At 48.0% G+C, this 20979-nt stretch overlaps 1 protein-coding gene across 3 annotated transcripts; it reads right to left on the bottom strand.

Moving 5' to 3' along the window:
- Window positions 1–72: 72 nt before the first annotated feature.
- LOC140685316 (diacylglycerol kinase alpha) lies at window positions 73–18699 on the bottom strand. Of its 3 annotated transcripts, none has more exons than XM_072972599.1 (24): window positions 18513–18699; window positions 13075–13222; window positions 12574–12647; window positions 12111–12243; window positions 11788–11862; window positions 11276–11325; window positions 10837–10911; window positions 10517–10636; window positions 10289–10403; window positions 9638–9726; window positions 9382–9501; window positions 9082–9180; window positions 8816–8899; window positions 8503–8576; window positions 8290–8364; window positions 7807–7892; window positions 7627–7716; window positions 2260–2420; window positions 1944–2008; window positions 1656–1746; window positions 1174–1372; window positions 946–1066; window positions 692–752; window positions 73–427 (listed from the first exon to the last, which is right to left on the bottom strand). In XM_072972599.1, the coding sequence occupies exons 2-24, from the start codon at window positions 13136–13138 to the stop codon at window positions 344–346; spliced, it is 2205 nt and encodes a 734-aa protein (XP_072828700.1). In that variant the 5' UTR covers window positions 13139–13222; window positions 18513–18699; the 3' UTR covers window positions 73–343. The 3 variants fall into 3 exon arrangements, with proteins under 3 accessions (XP_072828700.1, XP_072828699.1, XP_072828698.1); XM_072972598.1 differs by lacking the exon at window positions 18513–18699 and adding an exon at window positions 17717–17813; XM_072972597.1 differs by lacking the exon at window positions 18513–18699 and adding an exon at window positions 13697–13796.
- Window positions 18700–20979: the final 2280 nt, after the last annotated feature.

Here is a 20979-nt window from a genome sequence, read left to right as displayed (position 1 = left end):
TTTTCCTTGCTTCTGGGAGAATCCATGTCATTTAAGGAGTGGAGGCATAAAGGAAGGAGGGGTACCACTTACTTAACAGATACCCCAGTGAGAAAAAAAAAGTCGTTTTATTCAGATGAGGCACTTCAAATGTATTGTTTGTGGGGTGTGTGTGTGTGTGTGTGTGTGTGCATATGTGCATGGGGAATAGTGGAGGTGGTACAGGATAATAAATACTGTGAGGGTGAAGGAACACTCCCCTGAGCTGGCAGGAGGGTGTGGCAGCAATGTACAGAGCCTAGCAGGTAGAGTCCAGGGACGAGGAGGTGGGTTCAAGGCTGTCTTGGAGGCTGAGATGTCCCTCTCAGCACAAGAAGCCAAAGAAATTGGAGGAGCGGGGAGGCGGGCCCACAAGCATGGGCATCTGGTTCCTGTGGGTGATCTTGATCTGGAAGGGAAGGGGGCACATTCAGAGGCAGGACCTGGGGCCCTGGGGCTGGAGCAGCAGAGTTTTGAGGAACATCATGGGGTTCAGGGTGGGTTATAAGGGTCCTAGAGAGGCCATGGTAGGAAGGCCAGGGGCTGAGAAATCAGGATTTGGGAGGAAGGGTGCACAGGGATCTTCGGGCCTCAGGAGGGAGTAAAGAAGCTGTGGAATGGAAATTTAGGATCCATGAGGGTTCAGTTTTTGGCAGCCATAGGCAATACTCACCGTACAGGGTGTTTGCATCCAGGGTTCTCCATCGATTTGCATGGGGAGGGTTTTTGTGGTGCTGTGTGAGGTCAAGGTAGATTGGTGGCGATTTCTTTACCAACCAAGTACCAAAACTCTGTTTCTTAGGTTGACTTTGAGGCCCTTTGTCACTGAGGAAGATCTGGTACAGCCCCTCCACACCGTCCCCAGACCCCTTCCGCTTTCCCGGCCCCGCTCCTTCCCTCAGAGCCCCTGGCTGGCGTTTTCCTTACTGGAAGGTGATCTCAGAGCACTTGGCCAGCCGATGTCCAGCATTCTTGAGCTTGGTGTAGATCTGGCCCATCTCAATTGCACCCTCCAGCCCTACTACTTCTAGCCGCTTGTCACTTAGATCTGGGGGTGAAAAGTAGGGAGATAGGTCTTGTAGAAGCAGGGTGCTTCCAAAGAGTCACACCTTCCCTTAGTCCCACTCACTCAGCTCCCAAGGCTGCTCCTCTTACCGGGTACGCAGGTTTTCAGGATATCAGGGTCGGTGATGACTTTAGCTGTAGCACCTAAGGCCTGGTTGATCCCATGGATGTCACTTTGTGGTCTCTTGGTGTCACCCCAGAGATTGGAGCCACCGTGCATGCTTGGGATGTTCAGCACTGCAATGCCTTCTAGGGACAGGTTGCTTAGATCCAGTGGTTTCCCACAGATCTAACGGGAGGAGAGCACAGATCCTTACCTCATGGCATAATCATGGACGTGACCCCTCCCTCCACCAGACAATGAACTGGGAAGGCTAGGATTTGGAGGCTAGCAAGGCATGGAGGGAAACAGGAACCGGTGTATCTTGAGAACTTGGGAAATCACAATTGGAGGGCTGGGAGGTCAAAGTATAAGTTCAAGAATATGGGGAGTTCCCGAGGGCGCCTGTGGAGGAAGAAACTAAGACACAAGAAACTGAAAAGGATATGGGGTTGGGTCTTATCACACCCACCTCAACTGTCAGAGATTCCTCCAGCTTTTTGCATGTTGAGAAGATGGATTCAGACGTGGCAAATTCGAAGTACCATAGCTTGTTCTTCATTCTGTGTCGGCCCCAACAGCAGCCCCAGGAGGAAGGGGACGAGAGGCAGAGGTGGGCTACATGCAGTCCCATGGGGGTCAGGGAGGCTTGGTTGAGGGGCTTCCTAGAGGTCTCACTGCCCATCTAAGTTCTGAGTCAAACTGGGCCACAACCTGGTCCCTGCTACTGTATGCCCGCACCCACCCCCCCTTCTCTCACCTGCTGTTGAACTTCTCAGGATATTTCTCTCGCATGATGTGGAAGCGGTGAGCAATAGAGGCATCCTGGGGAGTTCAGGGCGTGTGAGATCAGAGGCTGTCCCCTCTCTCAGCACAGAGCCCTCTGTCTCTTTAACTCCCCAGTTGGGGAGCAATATGTCCCATGTTCTTTTCTTACAACTCACACCACTGTACCCCACTCCTGATTTCCCTGTGTCACAGCTCCCTTACCCTCTACCTTCCCTTTCTGCCCTTCTCTGGCCTCTGCCTGCTTAACCCCCACCGTCTCCCATCCCCCCATGCTCCACTCCACTAACCACACCAATGGAGAAGTAGTTATTGATGATTTGAAAGGGGACTGGGTCACTCTTTTCTTCAGTTTGTTGGGGTATCACCTCCACGGACCATCGATCCATATGTACCACCTTACTTGTCTCTAAATCCTTGAGGATCTTTCCCAAATTCTGTCCCTCATACCCTAAGGGTGGAGGAGAAGACAGGTTAGCACTGAGCCCCAGCTCCCAGAGGGACTTCCTCTCAGTTCCCAGCTCCACAAATTCCCAGGGATCCTCTGAACTGGTTCTGCAGACCCTCCCACCCCTAAGTAGTGAAAGGGCAGGGTGCTCAGTCATGGCTCCCACAGACCAGTCTTAAGGTCAGACCATTGCTGACCCTTTTCTCCATACTGTCACTGTCATGGAAGGTGTATGTTCCCAAATGTGTGTGTGCACTTAGCAATAAATGCCAAAATTCATCTGGAAGAGTAAAGAAAATAGCCAGGAAAATGCAAAATGCTGAAAAAGACAAGTGATGAATATGAATAATCTCTCTCTTTCTCTGATGTTTCCCCTCCTCATTCTACCAGATAGAACACAGCATAAAGCAATGGTGTCAAAACAGGGTGACACTGGCACAGTGAATACGATACAAAGTTCAACAGTAAAGAACAGAGTTCCCAGAAATAGACTCAAGTATACACTGGAATTTAGAATATGATAACATTTCAAATAAATGGGGAAAGACAGATTACTCAGTGAATGGTGCTAGATGTAAAAGTCAACCCTTACACTGAAATAAATTCAAGATGAGTCAACAAATTTAAATGTAAAAAGTTGAAGCACAATTTATACTAGTGAACATGAGTGAATGTTTTTATAATCTTTGAGTGGAAAAGGGCTTTCTAAAGCATAGTACAAAACTCAGAGCCAAAAAAGAAAAAGACTGATCAATACAATTATATTAAAGTTAAAACTTCTGAAATCAAACAAAAGTAAAGAAAATATATTTGGGATTTTCAAAATTGCCACAGAATAAACAGAAATAGTTCTAACAACAACAACAAAACCCCAAAACCAACCAACCAAATGAACAAAAAACTTCTGCATGGTTAAATAAACACACACCTAAAAAAAGACAAACTACAAACAGGGAAGAATTATCTGCAGCACATATAACAGACTAACTTCCTCAACATTCAAAAAATGCTACGAATCCCTATATTTAAAAAGTCAATAGAAAAATGGGCAAATAAGCCAATCACAGAAGAAATACAGATGGCCAATATGCATATTAAAGATGTTCAATATTACTGATAATTAAAATAATTATAAATTAAAACTGTAAATCAGTTAACTTTTTGTTGCCTATCAGATTGACAAACTACAGAGATTGAGAAAACCAAGTGTTAATGAGATTATGAATAAACTGGCACTCAACTGCTGTTAATTGGAGCATAGATTGGTATTTCATTTTTGGAAGGTAATTTGGCAACTTTTATCAGAATGTCATCAAATTTTATCAAAACATATCATTTGATGCAGCAATTCTACTTGTAGGAATTTCTCACAGAAACACATGCACGGAGATGCATGTGCAAGGATATTTGCTGAGGTACTCACTAAAAGAGCAAAAAATTGGAGACAATCTACAGCCCATTGGGAGGCGAAGGTTATATAAATTATGCCAAATCCATGCCATGAAATAATGTGCAGCTATGGAAATCAGAATGAAATCTCTACCTACCAACATGGAAAGTTCTCCAAGACATAGTCAATGAAAAAAGTCTCAGGCCAATGTGTATAGTATGATCATATTTATCTTTGTTTAAAAGTTGTATATGTGTTGTATATGTGTGCATGTGAAAACAGAAAAATGAGTGCAAATAGAAAACAGTGGTTATCTCTGGGGAAGTATGTGGAATTTGGTGGTGGAGTGGGGAGGGAAGAGGAGACCTGTATGTAAGGACTCATATATTTTACTTTTTAAAATCTTTTACAGGGAAAATGTACTGATGCATTATTTGTGTAATTTGAAACAAATAAAATAACTAGTAAAATGTTCATATTCTTTGAGCCAGCAATTCCACTTCTAGAAATCTCTCCTAGAGAAATTCTCACATCTGTGTGCAGAGATAGACTGCAGCACGGTTTGTAACAAAAGACTGAATGCTACCCAAGTGTCTATCAATATACGACTAGTTAAATAAATTACGACATATTCACACAATGGAATGCTGTTCAGCAATAAAACAGTGAAACACACCTGATTGTATTGAAATATAATGATAACCAAGATGAACTGTTTGGTTAAAATAAGAAGAAAAACATCAGTAAATGATCTCATTGTTTAAATATATATTAGTATGTATCTAGAGAGAAATAGAGAGAAATCTAGAGAGAAATGGAGGAATAGACTCCTAAACTTTAGGAAGTAGATTACAGGGAACTTTCACGTTCTTGGCATCTATATCTGAAATGTTTGAATTATTTTTTACCACAAGCATGTATCATTTTTGTAATCAGGAAAAAAAAGATGAAAAAAATAGCTCTTCACTTCCTCACATTCCATTGATGGTTCAACCTACTGTAATTTGTCTTTCTCCATGCCACCCTGCTGAAGCTCTTTTGGCAAACTTGCCAATAATTCCTGCCAAAAGCAACGGTATATCTTCAGTTCTCATTTTAACTCATGAAACTCCTCACTTGGCCTCTAAAATACCTCTAGGTATCAGAGGACCCACTCTCTTTCTTCTTAGTCTCTGTGGTGAGCAGAACAACAGCCCCTCAGAGATGTCCGCATCCTAATCTCCAGACTCTGTGAATCTGTTGCCTTAAATGGCAAGACACTTCGTAGATGTGATTAAATTAAGGATTTTAAGATGGGGAGATTATCCTGGATTATCTGGCTGGGCCCTAGGTAATCACAGGGCTCCTTATAAGTGAAAGAAAGGCAAGATGGAAGAGCCATGGAAGGAGATTTGACAACGGAAGCCAAGGCTGGAATGATAACACTGCTGGTTGGAAGGGGGGCCATGAGATAAGGAATGCAGGCAGCCTCTCATAACTGGAAAAGGCAAGGCAAGGAATTCTCCCCTAGAGCCTCTAGAGAAAATATGGCCCTGCCAACATCTCAATGTTAGTGTAGATGAAACTATTTTGGACCTGTGCCCTCCAGAACTGTAAGAGAATAAATTTGTGTTGTTTTAAGGCATTGTTACAGCAGCAATAGGACACTAATACAGACTCCTTTAATAATTCATCTTCTTCTGTTCAACCCCTAAATAGGGTGTTTATCAGGATCTGGCTGTCCTTATCTACCTTCTCTTCTTACCTCTTTCCCTGGTAACTCAGCTACTCTGAGGATGTCAGTTACTTCCTAGGAGCAGATGACTCTCAAACACGTTCTCTCCTAAATTTCTATCGATTTCCAACTACCTACCACATAGTTCCATCTGGGTGCTCCACTGACATCTAGTACATCAACTCAGTACGTCCAAAATTGAACCCATCTTTCTTCCTTAAACTAGTCCTCCACTTGTATTTCCTATTTTAATAAATGGTACCCCCATCTGCTCATTCCACAAGCCTGGAAGATGTCCTAGACTTGTCCTCAACTCCTCCTGCACAATCCATTAGTTACCAAATGTTGTGGCTTCTACCTCATGACTCCACTGATGCCATCACTTCTGTGTTCATCATCCCTTGACTAGGCTATTGCAGTTGAGGTCCTGCCTCCTTCCTCAATCCAACCACCATCATGCTCCCATAGCCGTATTCTTTTCATCAACCCCTCTTCAAATCTCATCATTTTTTCAATATCAACACAGATTTTCATTAGTCCCATATATATATCACTATTTTCATGATTCAGATGGAATTAGCAGAAGTTGCTGTGAAAGTCTCATTTGCAGAACATGAAGTGAAGACTCAAAAATTCATGATTTTGAAGTGTCTAATACTATAAATGAAAACAAAGTCAGATGCTGAGGATTTAAGAACTGGCCAAAAAAAAGGCATATGTTTATATATAAGATTTAAATTATAATATGCAGAGATATCTCTACTTTCTGGAATAATATTTTATGTAAGGAGTAATTTTTATTATATAGAAGTATAATATATATATACACCTATTTTTTCTTTTAATTACATCTTTCATGAGTTTAAGAGTTCCCCATGGTTCAAGGATTGCATATTCAAGTGTCTCAGTGGCTAGAAAGGTAAAGTGAATGAATGGTCAGGAGCTGAGGGAATTGTGGTGAATTGAAGAATACATGACCCACTGCTTAGAAATAACCAAGGTCAGATTAAAAAAACAGCAAGGTACACAATACAATACAAATCATTTCCGTGGACTGTCAGCTTTCAGTCTCCGGCAGGATAAAGTTCACAACACCTCAGCACAGCATCCATGAACCTCTATAATCTGGACCCTGCTCAACTCAGCCCTCCCTCTTCCCACTGTGCACTCCATGTCCAAGTCACAGAGAATGACACTCACCTTCCCTAATGCATCACTATGTTGTTTGGTGGCTCCTCTGGACTTTCACAACTTTTTCCACCTGGAATACCTTTTTGCTGTCCTTAGCAGACCCCTACTCCATACTCTCCTGAGAGATCTCAGAGCTGGACTCTGAATTCAAGAGCCTTGTTTCCAAGACAGCTGCCTCAATTCCAAGACAATCTCACCACACTGATCTCTTTATCTACCAATACCATCCCTTAAACTCCTTCTCTTTGAAAGAAAATAGAGACTAGAAACTGGAGAGCAGTTAGGAGACTGTTATAATAGACTTGGGAAAAAATCACGATGAATCAATGAATGACCCCTGATTACAGATGACCCTTGAGTAACACTGGGGTTAGTTGGCATATAATTTATATTCTGCCCTCCATATCCACTGTTTCTCTGCATCCACAGATTCACCCAATGGTGGACTGTGTAGTCCTATAGGATTTACTACTGAAAAATGTCTGCATAGAAGTGGACTAGCGCCGTTCCAGTCCATGTTGTTCAACTGTAACTGGTTGAATAAATGAATGAATCATGGCCAAGCTCCCTGCTAGCTCCATCACTCAGCATCTGGCTTGGCTCTTATACAACCTTCCTTATTCCCACATTGTCCTCTCCACCCCCATATTCTTTGATTCTCTGAGTCCTAAGACTTGGGATATTTTTAGATTATGGGGAAGAAGACTGTCACCCCTGGACCCTTCTAGGTTCAGACTGTGATCCTTGCTTCTTCCGAAGCTCTCTTCCTTTGGGACAATCCACTTTGGGACCTACTCATCTCTGCCTCTCTTCTCTACCAACCTTTTTTCAACACCAGATGCCTAGATGTCTTCTTTATGTGCCTTTCCGTTTCAACCCCTATCCCTCCAGGAAAACAATTTCTAACCACTTACCTCCTCCCCATCTTAGGCAACGAGCCAGATCATTTCCAGTGCCCAGGGGCAACACAGCAACAGGAGGCACAAAAGGCAAGTTGGCTTTGTCTGGGGAGGCAGGTGAGGAGTTGAATAGAGGGAGTTAGCTCTGGAAGGCCACTGCCCCGCGCCCTGCCCGGAGCCTCTCCCTTCACTGACCAATGGTCTCCAAAATCCAGCCTACTGTGCCATCTCCACCACACACCAAAATCCGGTAATCAGGAACCTCTCTGAAGAATCTGAGTCTAAGACAAAAGGCGAGAGAGAAGATGAGGAAGGACGACAGCACTGAGGCTACCCAACTCCTGGACAGGCAGAGGACTTCTTGTCTCTCATTCCATACAACCCCCTTCCCCTTCGTCCAAAGACTTTTTTCTATTAACGGCAGGGAAAAGTACAATGGGGAAGTTATAGCCATTCCTCAGTGGTGAGGGAGAAATTGGCATCTACATCCTTTGCGAGCAGAACAAAGATAAGCCGGAGAATTCAGAAGTTGGGATACCCAGTTAGAGCAGCATTCGCAAGTCTGGTTTCTTGGCTCCCCTAGCCCTCCCCTCGCAACATGTACCCTTTCCTGCTCTCTTCCAACACCGACAGGCAGACACAAGCAGACACTGTGACACAGCCCCTAACTACACTCACCCTGGCTCAGGACCATCCTTTAGGAGGTTGAACACCTGTCGAGGGTTTAGTAGATACTGAAATTTCCAGAGCACCCTGTGTGGGGAAAAAGGAAAGATCATGGCAGGGGATATTCTGTACCCCACTCTCTTGATGCCCTCCTCAAGGTATGTCCCTTTCATACACACAGATTCCCAACGTCTCCATCTTAGAAGACCCAGTATATCTCCTCACCTCTCCCCTTGCTTCCCGCCACTCTTGGGGTTGACAAAGACCAGAAGTGGGTGAGTGTTAGAAACAGGGTCAATCTGCATTGAGGGAAGAAAACATTGAGGGATAAGGAAAGCAGACTTTTGTCAGAGCTGGGATGGGCCCGGGAGACAGGGGCAGAGGCTGGCATTCTCAAGAGGCTTTCCCCTCCCCTACCAGGTGGGGCTTCTGCAGAGTAGGCACCATTCCCCAGGCTTCCCACTTCATCCCCTCCCATGAGGGCTCTAGTGAAGAAAAACTGGCCCCCAAGACGAAACTCAAGCCTCTAACCCCTTACCCGCAGAGCCTCAGAGGGGCTTAAATTTATATCATCTATGGTCTTCTGGCTTGTTTTGCTAATTTTACGCTCCTGTCCAGAGACCTAGGAAGGGAGTGAAACAGAAGGAAGAAAAACTGGATTGTATGAATCCATAAGCAGATGAGAGTCTGACTTGAATTCTAAAAGTACAGGCTTTCTGCTCTAAATGGCACTGTGTGTATGCATCTGTGTTTAAATTAGGGGAGCACTCCTGTCCTCTCCCAGCCGCTGCCCAAGGGTCTCACCAGGACGCCGGGATAGATGGAAGATGGAGGCAGGATGTGATCACGGAGCAGCCCACAGTCACACTCAGGGCCCATGGCTGGCAGGCAGTCATCATGGATCTGAAACACAGAGTAGGCATGGAGAGATGGTGGAGGGAATCCTGTCACCTCTCAACTTGGGGTCTGGTACTGACAGAGAGCCCTTGGGTGTAGGGCAACTGTGACAGTAAGGGAGACATGCTGCTGGAGGAGGCGCGTGGAAAGAGGGCAGCTTAGGGAGGGGCCCCAAAGCAAGGCTGGAGGGGTAGCTCCCAAACTGACCTCTAGATGGCACCACACACAATGCAGGCCAACCAGACTGTGATATATTCGGATCTTTTTCTGACAGCGGTCACATCTCCCCGATTCACAGCCTCCTCGCACCCACACGTGTGCCTGGACCTTGGGGAAGAAGGCAATCTCTTGTCCAAGAGGGTCTGAGCAGGGACTCCGGGAAGGGCTGAGGGCAGCAACGGGCCAAGAGCCAGGGCCAGGGCCAGGATGCTGGTGGTGACTGGGTGGGCATGGCGTCACTTACACCAATGTCCTTCCGAGACTTGGCATAGGTGCTGACTTCACAGGGCAGGGCCCTCATGGCGCACTGGTCGTGAACGACGTATTTACAGACTAGGTGAGAGGGAAGAAGGGCAGAGCCTTTGCTGCAGCCCCTCCTCCCTCCTTACCTGGGGGTGAGGCAAGATCACCTACTGAAATGATACATATAACCCCTTGCTCTGAGGGTACGGTAGAAAAGCTTGGGGTGGGTGCTCACCTCCCACACGTGTGCCTTTTGCTCACTCTTCCCCCTCAAAGAGCAATTGCTACCCCATACCAAATCCCACTCAATTGATGTGCCAGGAACTGAACTAGATGATGTAAAGGAGGCCCAGATAGAACAACAACAACAAAAAGAATAAAAGTAGCCAATTTTTATTGCAGACTTAATAGTGTGTACATGCACTGCATGAGGCACTTTTCTTGCATCAACTTACGTAATGCTCACAATTACCTCATTTTCAGTCAAAGAAACTAAGACTTAAAGAGGTTATGTGGCTTCCCCAAGGTCACATCACTAATCAGTGGCAGAGCCTGGGATTCAAACCCAGGTCTCTCTAAGTTCAGAGCGTTGTGTTCCCACAGACAGCTGGGCTACCCCTCTGCTCCCATGCCCTGAGGTCCCATCACTCACGGTTACAGCTCAGCCCCTGTTTGCCAAGACCAATGCTCGATTCGCATAGGTTGCAGTAGACGGGTCGGGGGAACCTCTTGGGTCTCCACATGTGCTGCCCATTGTCCTTCAGGGTCTGGGAGGGCACAGCAGATGCTGGGGAGTGTCTAAGCTCTTAGAGGGCCAACCTCTGACAAGCACAACCCAAGGCAACCGTGTTACTCACCCTCACAAGTCTCCCCTACTCACCATCTCCAGACCCAGCAGCACTAGCAAGGGCACAGTGGTGGCCCCAGCCCGGAGCCACTCAGCTAGCGAGACGGAGCCACTGCCATCATAGTCAATCTCTTTCATCATCTCCTGAAGAATCTGAACAGAGAATGGAGGTGGGGGGGACTTTTGGTATGAGTAGTCCCTCAGATCTGACACTTCTCCATTGCCCCCTAGGACACCCAGGTTAGCCATCCTAGCCAAGGGCACCAGCCTGCCTGTCAGTGATGAGGTAAGGGAGACGTGGGACTCATCAGGGAGAAGGTATAAGAAGGGCCATGCAGGAAGAGTTGCCTTACCGGCCTCAGCTCAGACACATCCCAATCCAGGTATTCAGCCACTCGCATCATCTGTATGATGATTTTGTCCACTTCCTGGGGGCCAAGAGGGTAAGAGCCACAGCCATATCTCCCCTCATTACCAGCATCCAAACTCTTCTCTAGAAATCAGGGCTTCTAAGTTCCACCCGCAGACCCCCTCTAATCCTCAGGTGCCTCTGTCAAGTAAATGAGTGTCTATGTGAGTTTGTATGTGTGCAAGGCAGCCCCCAGTTCATGTCTCCAGCATCCTCTTTTGGGAGTCAAGAGCTTGGGACCTACTCCCAAATTTAGCCCTAAAGGACTCAACTTCTCCCTCTAGCTTCCTCTGCTTCTTAAGATCCTGGAAGAGTTGGGAACAGGAGGGCACAGACAAATGGACACATACTCCCTTGCCCAGCATACAGGTCCCCCAACTCACTGAGCTGTCCAGGATCCCATTTCTGTCCGTGTCGTACAGCTTGAAGGTGACTGTGGGGTGTTTCAGGGGGCCAGGGTCAGTTTGTGAGGAATACCCAGAGAATTCATAACAGAATACAGGGAAAACAAAGAGATAAGGAGGGACATTTTGGATGAACAACCAGGACTTGGGGCTGAGACTGAGACAGAAGACAAACAGGGAGGGGAAACAGGCCTGGATGCTACCCTGGGTGGACCTGACAGGGGAGACAGTAGACACCTCCCACATCCCAAGAACATCCCAGGCCACCCACGTGAAAATATATAAGACACGGGGACTGGGGTGACTATGGTGGATGGCATTACGTATAAGGAGTCTGGGGGAAGAGAGGAAATGGGCCCATTCTCTGGCCCCACCTTTGTCTGGCCCTGTCAGCCTTTAGGAGTCCTGAAAAAATGAGGGAAGGAAGGCTGGGGAATACCTTCTCTCCCTTCACCTTTCCTCCCCTCTCCCAGTTCTGAATGGCAACTCACATTCTAGCTTGTCTTCTGGCCGGCCACCCTCCAGAAGGGAAAAGTAGCAGGAGACATCGCTGAGACACACCACATCTGGGTACAAAAAGTACAGCAGATCTGAGGTTGCAGCTGCCTCCACTCTGGCTCTTCTCTTTTCCCTTGTTCGTTCCAACTCTTCCCTTTAACTTTCCTCCCTCCAGCTCCTAGACCTGTCTGGCCACTCTCCACCTCTCTCCTCTTACCCTGCCCCCAACATGTGACTCAATTCAACTCTCACCCCAGAACTCACACTTAATTTGTTCTTCCAGAGGCCCAGCCCAGTCCTACCTACGTGACCATACCTTGTTTTACAGTCTCTTCTAAGCAGTAACCGGTCTGGAAGGATTGAAACAGTGCCTCGCTTATGTGACTGGGAACATTATCCACCTCCAGATAGATTTTCAGGAATTGCTGGAATCCCTCGTACCCAATGGCCTACGATGAGAGCAGGCATTACCCTGGGGGAGTCTACAGGACGGGAGTTGGGGACTGACGAATCAAGAGTGGTGGGGACAGTGACAATAAGTGCAGAGTTGAGAAGCAACCAAAGCGGGAATATGGTTTCTTGGGCTAAGGTCTGAGTTAATGGAATCTCTTGTTTTGTCCCAAAGCAATAGCTGCCATGACAGTGGGCACTGGGGAATCTAGAGAGGACAGCAAGGATTGGGCTCAGAATAATCCCTGGAAGTTGGCCATCACAATGCAGTAGCAAAAACAAAGATGGGAGGAGTTGGGGATGGAGAGGATTTCCCAGCTGCCACTCACATCTCCTTGGAGATATTCAGCCATTTCACCATCCTCAAAGAGTTTTAGGACATCACTGACCTTTTTGGTGGAGTCTAGGGTGTGAAGAGAGTGAGAGTAGAGCATTAGTCTGGTTCAGTTCTCCCTGTCCTCTGCTAGATTCTTGCCGAGACAGCCAAAAGGAAAGAAGTTTCCAGTGAGAAGAAAAAAGAAGAGATTCCAAAAAGAAACACAGAAATACAGAGAGAAAAACAGTTCAGATCCTCCAAGGTGGTTGCCTTCTTTACTTCTTTTCTCTGAGACTCGGAGCCAGAGGTCAAGGTTCAGAGAAGGTGGGCAGAGAGCTGAGACCCCAGGCATCTCCCCATTTCCCTCTCCTCCCCTCTCCAGCCAGGCAGATCTCAGCAGCACACTGTCTCAGGGCCGCTGGAGGAAACAGGGGGTGTTGGGTGGGAATGAGGAGGAGAAGGGATTCTTTAACAGTGAGGTCCCCAGAACTGAAGGGCTGAGAGGAAGACTCACATTCCATGTACGTTTGCAGCTGGGCAAAATCACTGGGGCTTATTAGGCCCCTCTCCTTGGCCATCTTTCTTTTTTTCCTAAGGATGGCTGCAAAGGCAGCTTGGTAGTAGTACTTCCGGTGCCTGCACCTCCGCTTCCAAAGGTAGGTCTGGAGGAAGGTAACAAAAGCATGTGGCAGGACTAGCCAGCTGTCTGTGCCTCTTTGCTTCCAGCTACTCTGTTCATTTTCCACTGCTACTATAATTTCTGTTCTTTCCTCGTCTCTGAGTCCCTCCCTAAGTCTCTTCCTTTCCCTGTGTTCCTCTCCCCTATGTCTCTATCTCTCATTGACAGTGTCTGTCCTCTGTCTCTGTTTCTCTGTCTCATCTCTGACTTTCTCTCCAACATTTCTGGATCCCTCTCCAGCTCGCTGATTTCTCCCCTAATTTGATTCATCCCTGACCACCCTCGCCTCCCGCGCCCCAGCCCCGCGTTCCCAGGCTGTATCTGTCTCTGTGAGCGTGTCCCTCTCCTGCTTCTACCTTTTCTCCCTCCACCCCCAGTCTCTGCGGTCTCTGCCGGGCCTGCGCTCCGTCCCATCTCCCTTCGGATCCCGCGGTCCCGGCCCTCCGGCGGTTCTCACTGAGATGGCGGAACGCCTCCCTGGCTGCGACCCCATCTTGCTCCGCCTCCAGCCTCGGTCCCCAGCCCCGGTCCCCAGCTCCGCTCAGCCACCCACTCCCAGAGCCACCCACGCCCCGCAACGACCTCTAGCGCTTCTGACGCGCGCGACACAGAACCAGCTCTCGCCGGGTCCGACCCCGGCCCCGCCTCGCCTCCGCCCTGCAGAGCTCCACAGGGGAAGGGCGGGGACCCAGGCAGAGAGGTTGGGAGGAGGCAGGGGAGGAAGGCGCTGAGCATCTGCCTGGCTTCTCAGTTCCAGGAGGGTTGTGCTGAGGGCGGGAGTCTCTGATGCGGGGTTCCTCCTTCCATTCCGCTAGGTTAGCAGTGTTTGGGGAGCCCCAACTTTCCACTATGGGACTCAGGGACCAAGGAGGGGCCACCATGTGGATCAGGCTGACCACTGACCCAAGGGCCAGGTTGCAGAGGGCAACTTGCCTTGAGGATTCAATAACAGCAATAACAATAATATCTTACAGTATTACAGTACAGCACCACTTTGGAGTCAAACAAAACTGGGGTTAGTCATATTTGGGTCCCATTCTTAGCTCTGATACCACTGTGGAACTTGGGCAAATTACATCTATAAAATGGGGCGAATGATACCCAATTTCATAGTTGCAAGGATTAAGTGAAATAACGTATGAAAAGTACCTAGTATAATGCCTGGCATATAGAAGACTTACAAGGAATGGTAGCTATTATTGTATTAACAAGTAAAATCAAATTCTAGGAGGGAATTATTGGTATAGCCATCCTACAAATGAAGAAATGGGAGCTCAAAGAGGCTGGGACTTCCCAAGGCAGGTGATAAGCAGAGGAGCCAAGGCTCTAACCCCAAAACTGCATGACGGGGTTCATGCCTGTCTCTCTGTCCTCCTCTTGTTCCACTGTCCCCTTCACACACTGCCTTCTAGTCTCACTACCTTCCTTTTTCTTCCGCAAGCACTTCAAATCCTTTCTGCTCAGGGCCATGACACTGACTGTTCTGTCTGCCTGGAACACCCTTCCCTACTCTTGGCAGAGCTGACTTCTTGCCTAATCTCAAATGTCAGCTCCTCCAGGAGGACCTCCCTGATCATTCTGTCGTAAGTTGCCCCTCTCCTTTGCACAGCATCCTCCTTTGTTTCCTTCTGGGAGCTTATCACAAGTGGAAATTGTCTTGCCAATGCATTAGCTTCTTTATTTATTGTTTGTTTTCTCCTATCAAAATGTAAGTTCCACAGGGCAGGGACTTGTCAGTCTTTTTCACCACTGGATCCCCAATACCTAATGCCCATCTTGTTGCAAATGTTCCATACTGATTGTGCAAATAGTTGTGTAAAGTTAAGGAATCATATTTGGGGACCATGAATCAAAATATGGTTAAATGGGATGCCAGAGTATCCATCCTGACAATCAGGGGAATATGAGACAATCTGGAGCACATACAGTAGGTGCTAAATAACTATTTGTTAAATGAATAAATGATGCTAGAAAGTACTTATTGTGGTACTCCACCCAAGGCTCTGACCTTCTATCTCCCCTCTGCCCATTTATTGAGGGTTGTTGGGTCAGGCTTAAGGAAGCAGTTAGGGCCTACTAGAATTTCCTTTCTGATGATGCAAGAACCTTCTCTATAGCCTCTGCCCTTGGGACATCTTTGCTGCTCACTGCTGTGTAGTATACTATTCCCGTTCTGGAGGCTCTCTGGGAACTCTTAGAAGGGGGTTCTGGGACACAGATATTCTGGAGAAAGGACTCCACCCTTCTGGCCCTTTCAATGACTATAATCCAACTTCTACTGCCAACGGATCTAATGAATACATAATAGTCTTATGGCTAATGGGGCCTGTATGGCTTAATTAGCCTCTCTGATTACCCCTGGGATTCTTAGATGGCTCCAAGCTTCTAGGAAATGAAATCTGAGAGAGAAAGCGACAGGGAGAGAGCAAAAAAGGACAAACAGGAGAGAGGACACAATACTTCTCTTTTGCCTCTCTTTTCACAATAACCTTCCTACCCCCCTAGATCTTAAATGTAGTATTCAGTAGAGGTTAAGAGAATGGACTTTTGAATTAGATAGAGGTGGATTGGAATGTTAGCTCTTGGGTGAGTTATTTCATCTCCCTGAAATTGTTTCCTCACTGGTAAAATGGGTGTCTAGACAAATTAGTCACAAATTGGGGATTAATAAGGTAATACACGCAATATACTCAGCAAATTGCATGGCACAGAGAAAGAAGGCAATGAATATTATTATTATTATTACTACTACTACTACTACTACTACTACTACTACTACTACTACTATTAATTATTATTATACAAGGGTGGTAGCTAGAGAAACACATCTGGAGATTAGGAAAAATAATGCCTTGGACCAGGAAGGCATAAATTCTAGGGACTCCCAGCAGCAGTTGTATACCTTCCCTCTTGTGTCATATCTCAGGCACAGACATGTAGTATCAGGATCCTGCACTTTGCCTCTGGGAGTGTGAGGAGGTGGCTATAGAAACTAGACTGTCAGGGTCCAAGGACATCCCTGGGCTGAGACACTGGCCATAAGGGCTTCTGGGGTTTTTTTTTTCAGCTGTCCAGGGTCTTAAAAACCTGGAATGAGTCCAGTTTTGTCCTTCTCCATCCCAACCCCGAGGCTATAACCTGGGCTAGTTCAGGCGAGTGCCAGGGCTGGGAGGGCGGGGTCTGCTGCCCGCCCGCCAGCTATTTGTGACTCACGCTTCCCTTCTCTCCTGTTTTCCCTGCCTGCCCCTACAAATTTGGGGGTCAGAAAGTAAGAAGTTGACTTGGAGGCAGAGTACCCTGAACATCTTTAGAGCTGGGAGGCACCAACTCTCTTATTTTACAGAGGAGGAAACTGAGGCCCAGAGAAAAAGCAGCTCTTTCAGGGTCACACCCAGACTTGAGACATCCTGTCCTTAGTCCATTCGATTAAATCTTAGTGCCTCTGGTCTTCTAGATGTTATTTTAAACATGAAAATTACTGGTAACCAAGAGATAAATATGATTTTTAAAACCAGTGCTAACATTTCAAGTTTCCTTCTTCATTGTAACATTCATTGCTAACATTCCAAGTCATGTCGGTTTACCATTACTCAAGAATCAGCTATGCCCCCGGAACACTCAGGCTGACCCAGCAAAACACCCCAAGGAGCAGGCACTCCCCTGATCACCTGGACTTCTGAATCCCTTCACCACACCAGGGCTTGCAACCTCCTCCTCTTTCTTAGGACCGAGAGAAGGTCTCATCTTTACTGCCCATTCCTGCTATCCATCAGTGGCTCCTAGAGGGAATCATTTGGCTTGAAGCCTCAAAATGTGTTAGGCCTCCACAAACGTCGCAGATGGTAGTGTTGCTTGTTTAGGAGGGTGGTGTGTGCATGTGAGTGTGTCTGTGTAGGGGGGTGTCATTATGTGGTACAGGAGGAAGTTACGATGTTGGCATGGTTGGGGGATGTGGGCTCATATGTTATGAGGTTGAGGAGATGCCCAGTAACATTTGCATTTCTTCCCGGCAAAGTTCATTTCCCCCATTTAAAAGAGAAAAGTGGGATTCAGACCCAGGGAGTTTCAGAAACTTCCCGGTGACAGGTGTGGAAAGGAGATGGGTGGGAAGTTGGAGACCAGGAGGCCAAACAAGAACCCTTCTCTACCCGTGCAGCTCTGCGGAGGTTCCAGAACGGACTTTCCTCCGACTCGCGTCCCTAGGAGCCGGCTTCAGCATCCGTCCGAGTGATCGGGAGAGATGCGGGGGAAGGTCTGGGGGAAAAGCAGCCTACGGGGTTCTGAGCCAGCCCTCCCGCTGCCCCGAGCTCCTGGCGCAAACCCTTCTAGCTGCCCGCTCCAGCTGTCACGCTTCCTCCTTCTCGGCCCAGCAGCCCTACCCACCCCAGCCCCTGGGGCGTCCCCTCCCGTGGCCCCTGCCCCCGCCTGCTCCGGAGCGGGAGGACTGGAGGCGGCAGGGGGCTCGCGGGGTCTCTACCTTGCCGGCGGAGGGCGCGCGGTCGGAGCTGGAGCGCCGGCGCGGGAGCTGGAGCCTGAGCTGGGCTGGAGGGGACGGGCCAGGCAGACGCGGCCGCCGCGGGGCCGCCCCGCTCCTGACGACACAGCTGCCCGCCCCGCACCCCGACCCGCCCGCCCGCCCGCGCCAGCTCCCGGCGCCCCCAACTTCGGGAACTTCTAGTTCACCAGACCCGAGTCTCTCCTCCCCCGAATATCTCCAGGGCTCTGATTTGTGCCACTTTCTCTACATTCCTGAGCCACTCATTCCTGCCCCGATATAACAGCTCTGTTTTTTATCTTTCAACCACTCAAAACCGCTCCCCGCATCCCCAACCCCTGGAGGCCAAGGTTGGAGGCGGGGTAACTGATGGGACAGCTTGTCAGTTGTCCACCCAACTAGCGTCTCACCCTCTCCTAATTGCTGCCACCTGGGGACTTCTCTTCCCAACTCCTTTCCATCCACCATGAATTGAATTCATACTCAGGAGATGCTGTAGCAGCAAGGCCAGAGTTCCAGACTCCACATCCTAAAACCACTCACTCACTCTGCCACCATGGGCTCCACTGCTTGACACTATCTGAGAGAATCTGGCCATTTTGCCTCCTCACCTAGGTTAAACCCAAACCCTAGATGTCAGGGATTTGTTTTCCCCAGGCTAAGGACATCTTCTCTCAAGACTCAGATTCTTCCCTTAATTCTCGGGTTGAGGTTTAGGTGCAAACAGCATTCTGGTCTGCGTCCACCCTTTCTTCATGCCCGAACCCTCCCACTTTACCTGCTGGCCTTGGCAGGTGGTATGGAAGGCCCTGGCCACAAATCAGGGTGAAAGGAGATCCTTTCAGCTTCTCCTGTCTGGAATCTGTTCTGGAGTTGTTAGAGCTCTTGGGGCAGCATGGATGCTGGTAGAGCAAGGGTGAAAGACAGAGGCCTAGGGCCTTACTGGTAGGAACTGGGGACCCAGGCATCCTGCTCCCTGGCCCCGCCCTAACCCCCTCCTACCTTTCATTGAAATAGGGCACAGTAACAAAGGCTTGAGTTCCTGGAATCTTCCCTCGTACACCTAGTAATGGAAGAGTGGGGAGGGGAGAACTCTGATTGGAAAGGTATATGTCTGTATTGTGCGTTATGTTGTGTTTGTATGTACACACATACAAACACACATAATATAGACATACTTTTGGTGGGGGTTGGAGAGAAGGAATGAATACATGAGGCCCTCTAGTGGAAACAGAGGGATCTAAGCAGTTCTCAGACTGTTTCAAGATAGCCTTGTCCGAAGAGAATCCTCCATTTTTGTTAGAAATATAGCTGCTGAGTAATAGGGTTTGGGAGTATTGTAGTTGCATCTGAACTGGAGATCTGAGGCAGGGGTTGGAGAGGGCCTGTCTCTCTGCTCCTCTCCCCTCTAATCTTAAAAAGATAAGGACCTTGCCACTCCCCTTCCTTCATCTTCCCTTCCTACGTGACCTCCTTAGTCATGGAATCATAAGAACTTTTGAAGACTTATTATGCCCAGGTCCTGTACTTAGTTCTGCAGGACTGCCAAAAGCATAGCCCAGCTTATGGACTGCACCAGAGAGTGGCATGGTGTGTGTGGGTATGTCTGTAAAGCCTCACCACTGAAAGCCATCCTAAACAAACATAGAATTTAAGTAAGAACAAGTACCCTAGCCCCTCTTCCAACCAGTTTTCTGCCCCTGAACCCCTCATCTAGAAATCCTGGAATGACACTGATCCTTAAGGTACTCAGCTTTCCTTACAAGTAACTCCTGCAGTGCTACCACTCTATTTATGGCCTGTGTTTCTCACTCTGTCATCCTCAGCTATGTTCCTACATGAAGTTAAAGATGCCCCTTCTAAGACATTTTTTGAGACTTCAATGTGGGGCATGAGGTGATCTCTCTAATAAGGAATAAGATGGAATCAGTCATACTCTAGGCTTGCGTCTTCTTTAGGATCTGTGCTCCATCATACCCCAGTCAGTTATGGGTGGGGGTGGGAGGAAGAAAGGCCAAGAAACATCTAAGGAGGAGGCGTCTAATGCCTACAGTTCCAGGTGCTCATGTCTTTAATCAACCACATCATAAAAATCAGAAAGAAAGAAACCGCAGTGAACAAAGGGAAAGGAAAAAACAACAGCCTTGTTCTCCTCGGCCTCTTAGCTCTCCTTCTTCAGGGTGGGGGGGGCCATATCCGGGGTTCAGGGCTGGGTCCCAGGCAGGTCTGCTAGGCAGAATTGAGTTTCACTTCCTGTCAACCCCAGAGCTGAGGCAGGATGGAGGGGGGCATAGTGGGGGGCCTAGAGGTGGGTAGTCAACAGGGGCCACGTTTCTTGCAAAAAAAGGTCCACTGAGCAGCCCACTAGCACTAGTACTCTAGGCCTCCTCAGGTAGTACAGTCAGGACTAATGTAACTCTCTAGCTTTTAGAAGCTTCAGCTCACCCTTACCTCTAATTGCTAGTAACAAGGCTATTGACAGGATGCTAGACCCGCAGGGCTGAAGCACTACTGGTGAAAGAAGGGCAAGGGTTAAGGATGGCAGTGTTAAAACACTTGCAATAACTGTGAATGTAAATCAGTTTTTAAATGAGTCTTTTTGAGCTCTTGTGAGTTGAGCCTTTGGTGGAATTCAGAAAGGTGGAGTATGGGAGGACAAGCTGTGACCCCAGAAAGTTTCTGAAGCTTCATATCAAAGCTTTAGGAAGTTCCTAGTCAGCCATTGCTCTGTTTTGTTTGGTTTGGTTGTTGTTGTTTTTGTTTATTTGTTTTATAAATGGGACATACAGCCTAGTGTTGGAGGTGGTCCCTAAGCGGTTCCGTTGGATATTAATCTCAGCCAAAGTTGGGGGTTTGGAGGAAGGTAGAAGGGTTGATAAGGAAAAAGCAACATCGGGGGAGAGGGTGGGCAGACACCTGAGGAGAGAAACATGCAGCTGGCCCCTCCTAGGCTGTAGGGGAAACGAGTTTAGCAGGACTTAGCCCAGAAGGAAAAAGAGCTGCTGAAAAGAGCGGGGGAGGGAGAACATTTTGGGTTCGTCTAAAGAATAGGGAGGCACGGGGCAGGGCAGGGCTGCAAAGGGAGTGACCGACCGTACGGCTCGGATTTTTGGCGTGTTGCCCTGCTTTCGATCCCCAGCGCCCAGACACTCGGACAAGGTTAATTAGAATACTAACTGGGTCCGCCCAGAAGCCTTCAACTTGCCCTCTGACCCCGGGGCCAAACCCGAGGAGGCTCCCGGGGT

This window comes from Vicugna pacos, chromosome 12 (assembly GCF_048564905.1).
Source record: "Vicugna pacos chromosome 12, VicPac4, whole genome shotgun sequence".
Classification (NCBI taxonomy): Eukaryota; Metazoa; Chordata; class Mammalia; order Artiodactyla; family Camelidae; genus Vicugna; species Vicugna pacos.
This window is presented reverse-complemented; position numbering and strand designations above follow the sequence as displayed.